Source organism: Astyanax mexicanus, chromosome 3, assembly GCF_023375975.1.
Source record: "Astyanax mexicanus isolate ESR-SI-001 chromosome 3, AstMex3_surface, whole genome shotgun sequence".
In the NCBI taxonomy this organism is placed as follows: Eukaryota; Metazoa; Chordata; class Actinopteri; order Characiformes; family Acestrorhamphidae; genus Astyanax; species Astyanax mexicanus.
Genome location: NC_064410.1, coordinates 14,082,677 through 14,094,409, shown reverse-complemented (window position 1 = coordinate 14,094,409; position 11,733 = coordinate 14,082,677). Strand labels below are relative to the sequence as shown.

General features: G+C 37.0%; 1 protein-coding gene across 1 annotated transcript; it reads left to right on the top strand.

The window, feature by feature from the left end:
* The first annotated feature begins 273 nt into the window (after positions 1-273).
* LOC125799359 (hsp70-binding protein 1-like) lies at positions 274-7,825 on the top strand. Its single transcript, XM_049475905.1, has 8 exons — positions 274-545; positions 1,743-1,856; positions 2,014-2,224; positions 5,330-5,554; positions 6,404-6,559; positions 6,643-6,739; positions 7,026-7,137; positions 7,331-7,825. The coding sequence occupies exons 2-8, from the start codon at positions 1,743-1,745 to the stop codon at positions 7,409-7,411; spliced, it is 996 nt and encodes a 331-aa protein (XP_049331862.1). The 5' UTR covers positions 274-545; the 3' UTR covers positions 7,412-7,825.
* Positions 7,826-11,733: the final 3,908 nt, after the last annotated feature.

Here is an 11,733-nt window from a genome sequence, read left to right as displayed (position 1 = left end):
TATTTTTTTCTAATGTTTTTTTTCTTAATTTATCTAAAATGGTACATTATTTATTATTATAACTGCGGGACAATATCGTTGTTACATCATTCAATTCTTAACAGTATCTTTTTTTTTTAAAAACGGGATTACTTGACCCCTGATCAGAAAGCTATGTATTTGCGTACGGGACACATTATACCGTTGGAAAGAGAAAACAGACTCCTATCTCGAAATCTATAGGAAGAGGGTTCTATGTTTAACATAATTACGGTATAAACGTCATCATAGAGCGCAGTTCGCTGTCTGTCATGCTGGTAAACTGCACGCGACGACTAGAGAGTTTGAGAACCTTCCAGTGCCTGATCTGCACTATATACAAACTCACACTCACTCACACACTCACTCACTCACACACTCTTATACACTCATTCATTAGAACACACTCACTCTTATACACACACTCTCCATCAGACTCTCTTAAACACTGTTACAAACTATCTGATCAGTAATCACGGAGTTACTGTCAGGAGAAACAGAAGAGCACTGAAAACACCTGCCCAGAGGTAAGTGAGTTATGTGTGTGTGTTGTACATTTATCTATCAGTATTACAATTGTATGTAAAGTTGTTTAACCCTGTACAGGTTCCTGTGCTGATGCTGATTGGTGGTAGTGGTACTTGTGCTGTTTAATGTTACTGTTAGCCGCACTGTTACTATTGCCGGTGTTCTGTCGAATTTTCCTACCCATCGATACATGCTTCCCAAACGTACTGCGCATGCGCCGACCTACACAATTTAATTATTTCTCCTGTTTTATGTATAATTAATCTGGTTTAGGGGGGGTTTATGTGCATTAAACAACCTGGACGCACTGTCATTGCACAAAAGTGTAAATGGAAACTAAAAATTACACTTATTATCATAAATAAAATACAAAAGCAGTTTGTAATGAGCTATATTTACTATAACTTTGCCATGGTACAATGAATTATGCAATCCAAATCTAATAACGTACATCTACTGCAATATCACTGGGTACATGCCCTAAAATAGTGCTTCTTTTGTATTTTTACAGTTAAATATACATTGGGGCAGCACGGTTCGACAAGGTAGGAGAATTCGACAGAACACCGGCGTTCTGTTATTGCCAATGTTAACTGTACTGTTAGCTGTACTGTTATTATTGTAGGTGTTCTGTTACTGCCAATGTTACTGTTAACTGAACTGTTAGCTGTACTGTTATTATTGTAGGTGTTCTGTTACTGCCAATGTTACTGTTAACTGTACCGTTAGCTGTACTGTTGTTGGTCCTGGTTTATGTACAACCGCTGATAATTATCATATCTGTGTTATGGTGGTAGTGGTATTAGTACAGTTTAGTGTTACTGTTGACTGTTTCTTTTATTTGTACTGTTACTGTTCCTGTTACTGTCAGTGTTACTTTTAGCGTTTTTCCTTTTATTATCCCTCTTCCTGTTTCTGTTTCTATTAATGACTGGCACTGTTACTGTTTGCTGCGCTGTGACTGGTACAGGCAATGTTGCTGATGTTGTTTCTGTTACTGTCAATGTAACTGTTACTCTACCCATTGTTGGTACAATTAGCTGTACTTTTATTGCCATTGTTATGGATACTGTACTGTACAGTGGTCATTAAACTTGACCTCCTCGACAGCTGGAAGTTTCTGTTGTAAATAATGAATTGTGCGTCTGCATCATTGAGGACCAATAATCAGTTATTGTTTATTTCTCTGGGTTTAGATGGCTGAAGGGAACAGAAGACACCAGCATAATTTACAGGGAGTTTTGCGATTGGCTGTTGATGCCGGCTCTGCCTCCGATGGCCCCACAGCCAGTGAGCCGATGTCCCAGGAGGTAAATGCATGATGGATTATTAATTAAAAAAAAAAAAAACTAACGACACATTCTCTGTGATATTTTTTCTTCTAGTGTCCTAAAATAATGACTTTTTTATGTTAAATAATGAATTTATCCATTTTTTTCCTTTCTCTCTTTGTCTCTCTGTGCGCAGAGGTTGGAGTTTCTTCGTGGAGCGCTGGCAGAGGTGTGTAAAGGGCAGATGGATGAGGTGGAGCAAATGAAGCAGTGTGTATCTGTGCTGCTGCGGGATGATGGAGAGATGGGGGGAGAGGAAGGAGAGAAGGAAGAGGAGGAGGAGGATGAAAGAGAGGCTGTGCTGGATTTGCTGTCTGATCTATGTGAGAATCTGGATAATGCTAGAGGTACGTGTGTGTTTGATTGAGGCTATGTTAGGGCTGGACTCTGTGACAAGATATAGAAATTTTCTTAATTTTGGTTGATTTGAATAAGTTACCATTTATTATGATAGCTGTTTTTGTTTGTATATACTGTAATGCAGTTGTACCTTTTTAAAAAAGCAGTAAAAAAAAAGTTGAAATTGGAATATAAATATTTTAAATATACTAAACAAATAAAACTTCTAAGTTCTGAATGCAAATGGCTCATTAATGTTTAGGTTCCTCCTGCTAAGAAAAAACATAACTGATGATAGTGAAATCAGCAAAAATGATTAAGGTAATGTCCATATACTGTACAAAAAGTTGTACAGCGGTGTGAACGTTTGTGAAATAGTCTGTGAAATAGCGTTTGCCCCTGAGTTAAAACATAACTTGACTGTGGTTTATCACACCTAAATTCATTTTTTTTTTATCTACGCCCATGCCTGATTACTGCCACACTTGTGTCCGACCATCTGTTTGTGACCTCAAGCTGAACAGGCCAGCAAGTCCCCCACTGATTGGCTGAAGGCTTTGAAGTGGCCTAGTCAAAGTCCTGACCTGAATCCTATTGAGTTGCTTAAAACCTCAAAAAAGGCAGTTCATGCTGGACAACTTTCGACAGCTCTGTGAAAGGCTCATTGCTCATTACAGCAAACACTTGATTGCAGTTATTGCTGCTAAGGGTGGACCAACCAGTTATTAGTTTTAGGGGGCTATTATTTTTTTTCACACAGGGCAATGAAGGTTTGTTTTTTTTCTCCCTTAAAAATGAAAAGTATTATTTAAAAAATGTATTTTTTGTGTTGTCTTTGGTTAATATTTAAATTAGTTTGATGACCTGAAACATTTAAGAGTGACATATGCAAAAAAAAAAAAAAAGAAAGAAGAAAGAAAAAGGGAAGGAACGCTTTTTCACACCGCTGTATGTATTGCAATATGCCCCAAAATAATAAAAAACAGTTACACATGCCAGATGTCATTTTCAGAAGATCCTAGACTACTATGAATATGTTTTCATTTGTGCCTTATTCTGATCACTTGGCCAGTACCAAGTAAAATTAAACCTGGATGTCCTTAGCTAATTGTTTGTTAGTTTTTATTTATTAATACCAGTAATTGTGTACACCAATGTTTATGTACAGTCATTGATAAATACGATCTGGCCAGAGGACTCTTATCTGTCTGTGCTTTGCCAAATAACCTTTAGAGGGGAGAATACTCACTGAAGAATCACTTCTGGGTTGGTTACACCACCAGAGGGAGCTCCAGGTTGAGTAATAATATACACCAAAATGAATGTATTCATATGGAGCATTTGAGCAAAATTATAGTTTATGAAGCTTTGATCATTTTTATACTGAAAATTTCATCAAGACAGAACAATAAAAGTTTCAGAACCGCATCCATAATTTTTAAAGCATTAGAACTCCAGTTATAAACCTTTAAAACTCAGAGCTCTGACTGTAACAACAGCATTAGCTCACCAACCAGTCAACTGTGCCTTTATTGCCTAAAACCTGTTTTCTTGGCTTTTTTAGCGAAATGTATTCTACTTCATTCTGCAAAAAATTAAAGGAATATCCTAATCAACTGGGTATTTACTATTTAAAAAATTCTCACAGTTTAGCTCCATTCACCCTCATTCATTTTGCACTCACTCGTCTGCACTCATTTTGCAGTGATTTAATGCTATAACAAGATTTCCCTAAACTGGCTCTGTCTTAGCCAGGTGAACCTGCATTATAAAGCCTAGAATATCAGGTTAGCCACAATGCTAACAGCCGGACTCGACAAGCTTGAGTGTTAGTTGCGATGCTAACTGTATGTCTCTGTATTTAGACAGAGTGCGTGAATATAATAAGTTTCAATGTTTAAAGGAGAGCAAAATGTTTGTAGTGTAACATGAAAAAATTACAAACTTTTGTTGAATAGCTCTCCCTTTGTTCACCCCCTTAGCTTTCTAAAATACAGTACTTATAGCCAATGCTCCTAACAGCCTCATTATTTACATTTCTTTCAATTATACACAAAACATAACATACAAAAAGGTGGACACAAAAGTACATTTCGATATTAAAAAATGAAGATTTCTTTTTTTAAATTTACAATAGCCTAAATAAAATTGGTTTAAAAAAACATTGCTCTCTATATTGTCATAAAACTAGATATTTAACAAGATGATATAATTTATTTTTGTGTTTTCTTTTACTATGCACTTATTGTATTAATTATTTATTAAGTACTTAACAACATGACCTGATTTTGTTTTTTACATTCATAAAATGTTTTTCTCTTTTTTTACTCGTTAACATTGAGTTTATAGTTTTTAAATTGTTTATCTTTTTTTTTTTTTTTACTTGAGTTCCATAAACTAACTAATTAAAACTTTCACCCCCTTAATGAGTAAAGTAAGAAGACATTTTTCATGCAATATTCAATAATCCTTGAGAAAAAATAAATCTCAGATAGTTTAGCTAATTAGCTTGTGCAAACTGAGATCAGATCACAATCTTACCACAACCAAATCGCTCCAGAAAAAAAGAAATGGGAGGGGATGGGCCAGATTACTGTGCAAGCTGGGGTTAAACCTGGTAGCGTTAATAATTTGTTTTTAAAAAGAATTATTACTATAGGGATTTAAAAGTTGTGGCTGTACACCACTATTAAGTCTAGTACTATTTATAGTTTAGATCACATGGTTTGTTAAATCAGAGCTTAATGATGGTAAATCAGGTGAGCTGGTGATGGAATTGAACACAACCACTGGGGAGCTGGCTGGGCTGACCAGGAGAAATTTGGAACTGAGCTTTGTTCTTCACATTTGCTCACAACATCTCAACTACTTTTTTAGAATGTGAAGTTCTTCTTTCTTTTTACAGCAATTATGATTATTATTATCTGACCTAATGGGATCTAGAGTTTTAACAGTATGAGATCTATTACTGCTGCTTTATTACTGCTAAGAAAATCACTAAAACCTCTATATATTTGTATTGTATATAATGTGTGAACATATTGCTCAGCAACAATATTTCAGTAGTATATTTGCTTACTGTGTGTGTGTGTGTGTGTGTGTGTGTTTTTCAGACCTGATGAAGATGGGCGGTTTGGAGGTGTGTCTATCGCGGTGTTTGTGTCACTCTGAGGCGGGTGTGCGCTGGAGAGCAGCTCAGCTCATTGCCAGCTGTGCCCAGAACATGCCCGAGGTACAGGAGTACCTACTTCAGCAGGGGGCGCTACACACACTGCTGCAGCTAACTGACCACGACACAAATCCCACCGTTCGCGTTAAAGCACTCTACGCTGTGTCCTGTAAGTCAAGAGTATGTGTGTGGGTGCATGTCTGTTTTGTCTAGTGGTGGGCAATATGGCTCTATAATAATATCAACTCTGTAATAATACCAACATTATAAGGGCTTTTTACGATAAACAATATTGGCAATATAAGTTTAAGAATATAGTACTGCAACAAAATTAATGTTATCACTCAAACACTCATTAATCATTAACCGCTTAATCCTTTTCGGGTCGCGGGGGAGCCAGAGCCACTACTGGCAGTCATTGGGCACAATACACTCTGGACTCTTTGCGGAGAGAGTGCACAGTTGTAGCGCAGAAAAACTGGGCAAAGAGTCTAAAAGTTGCTGTAATTAAGGAGTTTAATATTAAAAGACATCATGAAAGTAAACATCAATTTGAAAAATCTTAGTTTACACAACACTGTATAAGATGGTGTAAAATGGTGTGTAAATGAAAATAATAATGATAATAAGTGGTATATTTCATTATTTGTTGTATTACAGAGTCTGTGGCCCGTGACTTCAAATATATTTCTTCTTCCGGCCCCCAACCAAAAAAGTTTGAACACCCCTCATTTAGTGCATCTATATAAATTGCAAACAATTAGACAAAAATACCCTTAAAACTTCACACTATATAGCAAATTAAATACAATATAGTCAGCTTTAAAGATTGAATACTGTTATCAAAGTATGGATTTTTAATTATTGTTAATGATGTGTTATGGCACTTTTCTATTATCATCAACAATGTTAATTAAGCTTAATTGTAAGTTAATTGTCATGTTTAATGATGTTGGATTTATCTGTATGAATATGAAAATAATACAGTATATTGATATGCGTGCGTGATCTCTTTCAGGCTTGGTCCGGGAGCAGGAAGTGGGTCTGCGGGAGTTCTTATCTCGGGATGGTTTCTCAGTGCTGATGAGGGGGATGCAGGCAGAGAGCGAGAAACTCCGAACCAAATCTGCCTTCCTGCTCCTCAACCTTCTCACCAGCAACCCTGAACACAAAGGTAGAAATTTAATTTAATTATTTAATAAAGTTCCCCATATTCCCTTCCTTATTACTCTCTCTCTCTCTCTCTCTCTCTCTCAGAGACAGTGCTGTGTATGGGAATGGTACAGCAGTTAGTTGCAGTGCTTCGCTCTCCTCACTCTGCAGTGCATGAACATGTCGTTGGCGTCCTCTGTTGGTGAGTAAAGTTACTGCGTCTGCCCTCTCCCTGACCCTCTATGCTCTGTACTTTCCTTAAGGCTGCAACTTAAGGTTATTTCCAGAAGCAATTCATTTAGTGTGAATCATACAATAATTATAAAGCTCTGAAATATAGTAGTATTACATTAATATTAGTATTAATTAGCTTTTAAACATTGCACAAATAGTACAGCACACTTACGTAAAGAAAAATACATAATAATAATGTTTATTCAATAAATACAAGTGTGTGTGTCTCTTTGTGTGTGTGTGTCTGTCTATAGTTTAGTGGAAGAGTCGGAGCGTGGTGTATCAGATTGTACAGATCCCTCTCTGGGGCTGGAAGAGCTACTAAACCAGAAAGTCAAGGAACTAAAGGGGCGAGAGGAGAGCCAGGTACACTCAGCCATATCCTTTTTTTTACTATGTTTTTTTGATCTAATGGACAGGACAGTTTTTACTCAGATAAACCTTATTTATCTCAAGAAACCAAATTAAACCTAATATGGTAATATTTCTGACAACAGTGTATATTTAATAATTGTATTTAATGAATGCAATATATACATATGACTCTCTCAATCTGCAGGAGGAGCTTGAGTTTTGTGAACGCTTGCGTGCGGCTTGTTTCCGGCGGCAACCACAGGAGGATGGCGGGATGGACCGCTGAGGGGTTCAGAAGACTGGTGATGACCCTGCTGTGCAGTGATTGGTCAAGATGAACATCAGGTAGCCGTGGAGAGAGAGAGATAAAAAGAGATAAAGAGAGAGAGAGAATATAAACATGTTACTCATTAAACACACCTGCAGCTTTCTTAGCTGATTGTACAGAGACATGTTTACAGTCAGATTCATATTTCTGTGGAAGGATTTAAATGACATCAGGAGTCATGTCAGTTTGTAGACATACAGTAAAGCAGTATGAATTAGCTTTTACTCCTCTGTAGTCCTCTACGGTAAATTAAACAATAAAGATGAATTGTTTTCTAATTTTCACATAGATTGAGTTTTTGATGTGTCTGTATTCTTATTTTTCTTTTCTCACATTTGGTCAGAGTTTGAATAAAATCATGTCTGGAAGGGATTAGTTTGAATCTGTCTCTACTTTTTTATGAGCAGAGCTGACTATTTAACTGGCCCATATGTTTATCAAATCAGCATAATGTGGGAGAGGACATTTCAGTAATTTTTTCAGACACAGCGACTAATCTGTTAATTAGTTGACAATTATTTGTGCAATGCCCTTCATATCTGCTTCCTGTGGGTGTGGCTCCAGTTCAAAAGCATGTTTTACCCCACCTGTTCAAGTCTGCACACCTGTTAACATTACTCTGTTGCAATGAAAAAAGAATATGAAACTAAACCCTAATAACCTAATCAAATATAGATACATTTGTAATATTAACATAATCGTAATAAGCATTAAATAAATACATTAAGTAATAGCAAATAAAGTGCAATTGTACACTGCCTGGCCAAAGCAAAGTCACAACTCTAAAATTTAGATGGACCTTTAGTTTTTATTGTGGCAGGCATTTGCTGTGGCATTATTTTGAATAGCTTCTGCAATGTCAAGATTTATTTCAATCCAGTGTTGCATTAATTTTTAACCAAGATCTTGTATTGATGATGGTAGAGTCTGACTGCCGCACAAAGCTTTCTCCAGCACATACCAAAGATTCTCAATAAGGTTAAGATCTGGACTCTGTGGTGAACAATCCATGTGTGAAAATGCCCCTGCCATCAATGAAAAAAAAAATACCCTGATGGTTGAAAGTATTCCCAATCACCAAAACTCATGTGACATTAATAAGAGTGTGTATAGTTTTGTTGTACTTACCAAGTCGTCCTTCCTCTACAACTGCTGGGGGTCCACATGGGTCCAATCTTGAAGTGATGCCTGTTTTAACCCCACCGGCAGGATCCACTGGTGGGGAGAAAAGAGGGCACTTTTCTCAGGGAAACCTGTACAAATCAAAAGAAATATACATGAATAGATTATACAGCTTGGCCAATCATAATAATACTAACCAGTAATATTTCAGAAGAAATATTTCAGAAGAAGCCTCTTCTGCAGTCTGTACACAAAAAAGCCCGCAAACAGTTTGCTGAGGACATGGATTACTGGAACCATCTCCTAATTGGGGAGTTACATTTCATTGAGGGACACATGAACTCCAATATATACAGTGAAATACTGAAGCAGAGCATGATCCCCTCCCTCCAGAAACTGGGTCGCAGTTCCAGCATGATAATGACTCCAAACACACCTCTAAGATGACCACTGCTTTATTGAAGAGGCTGAAGGTAAAGCATGTCTCCAGACCAAAACCCAATATAACATCTTTGGGGCATCCTTAAGCAAAAGCTGGAGGAGCACAAAGTCTTGAATATCTGCAGCTCTGTGATGTCCTCATGGAGGAGTGGGAACACTCCTTCCTCACTCTAAAACATGGTGGTGGCAGCATCATGCTGTTAAGATTCTTTTCTTCAGCAGGGACAGAGAAGCTGGTCAGAGTTAATGGGAAAATGGGTAGATTTTTACACAGAACAATCCTGGAAGAAAACCTGTTGAAGGCAACAAAAGACTTGAGGCTGGGAAGGAACTTCACTTTCCAGCAAGACAATGACCCTAAACATACAGCCAGAGCTACAGTGGAATGATATAGATCAAAGAATTTGATAATGTGTTAGAATGACCCAGTCTTTAATCGCATTGAGCTTCTGGGGAAATTGAATGAAAATGAAATTGCTGATCACAGATGCTCTTCATCCAACCTGACTGAGCTTGAGCTGTTTTATATCAGTTTTGCTGTTTTATATATTTGTCTATCACTTAAAATCTCAACAAAGTTTGTGGTTGTCAGGTGACAAAATGTGGAAAAGATCCAGGGGTTATGAATACTTTTGCAAGTCACTGCAGAAATGTGAGATCTAAATGTGAGAAATCTACATTGTCAACAGCAGCCTGACCTAATAAACACTGCCTCACCGAGCTCCACAATAAAACCATATTTCTATAAAAACTGACTTCAAAAAATTCACACAAATATCCTTTAATTCACCCTGAGACCGTCTCTCAACATCAACATTTATTGTCTAACACCCTTCCTCATTCCTTTCTCAGCAGAGACCTCACTTTATGCATATTCCGTGTGTATCACGTTCAGTTTCCCCTACAAGGGTTCAGTGAATGTAATCTGTCAGTCTGTTTATTGCTCATCTTATGGTTTCTGTCACTTCTCATAGCTTTTAAATCCACCCAGCAATGTTAAATTATGCTTAATGAACTATTGTACCAAACATAATGTTAAAGTCACACCCACACCCTCAAGACATTTCACATCACCCCAGATTTTAGCAGTCAATCAGAAGTTCTTACACCCTAACTAGACAGTGTTGCAGCAGGGGCTCTTTCTAGTGAACAGGATATGATTATCCTATGATGTGGTGCCCTATAGGTGCCCTTACAATGGGATAAAGTATGTTTGATGGTGAAATACAAAGTAAATTGTAGACCAGAATGGCAAAAAAAGTTTAAAAACTCATTCCCATTAACACTTGTATCTATTCTATTCATAAATGTTAGAATGTACAGGCCTCATGTTATGCAGTAGGTGCTTTTCAAACAGAGTACAGACACCAACCAGCAGCTTCACCTGCAGATTGTTTCCTCATATATTTTTAGAGAAACAGGTTTGCAAATAATATGCTGCATGAGGCTTCACTTTTTATTCCTCCCATTGTGCATTGTGTACTCCTGGATGCCAAATGAGGAACTGTTCTATCACATTACCATCATCATGACATTAGTAGAACTGTAGAGTATGAAGGCTATCACTGAAGCATAATGCTAACAGAGTCACATGTTTATTTTGAAACACCCTGAATCTTACTGAAGCATTCCTTTCTAGTCAAATACACTCCGATACGCAAAACACAATCGTGGGCACAGGCCACTTATCCAACTGGTGTAAGTACACTCTAAAAAACAGAGGTACGATAGGAGTACTTTTTTTGTACTCAGAGGTACAATCTTCATAATTGTACCCTCAAAGGTACAATACTGGTCTTCACAGGATCAGATTTGTTCCCTCTGAAGTACAAAGCAGTTTCTAACAGCAATAAGTACAAATGTGTACCATTTAACCAGCCAAAAGGTACATTCAGTATTCTGTATCACTGTATTAATAAACAATATATATTTTAATTACACATTTTTTATTTGAAAGCCAGACAATTTTGAATCATCAAGTTTTTGAGCCATATTCAGTGGATGATAATGTTTATAATCTTTATAATCTTTACTGGCACAATTGGATGTTATTAGCATATGGCTTCTTATTAAATTGTTTTGTTTTAACCTGCTTTAGTGGACTGCAGCACAGTAAACTTCACAGACTGTGATTTTTGGAAGTGTTCTTGAGTCCATGCAGTAGTATTTAGTACTGGCCCTGAGGGCCCAAAGATCACCAGCATCCAATACTGACATCTGGTCTTGTGCCTTCTACACAGGGATTTCTCTAGATTCTCTGCATCTTTTAATAATATTATGAGCTGTTGTTGGTTTTCTGATTTTTTTTCCCACAATTGTTAGACACAGATTATTTTGCAGAATGATGAATCTCTGTCCATCTTGGTTTCTGGGAGACTCTACTTCTCTAGTATACCCTTTTTTAATTGTCATGAAATTTAGCAAATTGCTCCAATAGCAGCTGTTTCTTTTAGTACCACCTACTTTTCCAGTCTGGTAAAATGTTTCACTTTCAACTTTTTCTGATATGTGTTCTACGTTCTATCGTCAATAAAATATGGGCCTATGAGAGTACCTTGCATACTGTTTTTATATGCATTTGAATAGAATTGAGGTTGTGCTTTGTTAAAGTGAGTCATTACTCATTGACTTTACATTGACTGGATTGCTCAGACTTAACTTTGTTATTCATGCAAATTTCTTACTAGAGAGAGGGGGGGAGAAAAGTAGTACATATC

What these genes read in the sequence shown, in the direction of transcription:
- LOC125799359 (XM_049475905.1), top strand. Translation starts at nt 1,743, where the DNA reads ATGGCTGAAGGGAACAGAAGACACCAGCATAATTTACAGGGAGTTTTG. An exon ending in GTGAGCCGATGTCCCAGGAG is followed by an intron (nt 1,857 to 2,013) that starts GTAAATGCATGA and finishes CTCTGTGCGCAG; the next exon opens with AGGTTGGAGTTTCTTCGTGG. An exon ending in GAATCTGGATAATGCTAGAG is followed by an intron (nt 2,225 to 5,329) that starts GTACGTGTGTGT and finishes TGTGTTTTTCAG; the next exon opens with ACCTGATGAAGATGGGCGGT.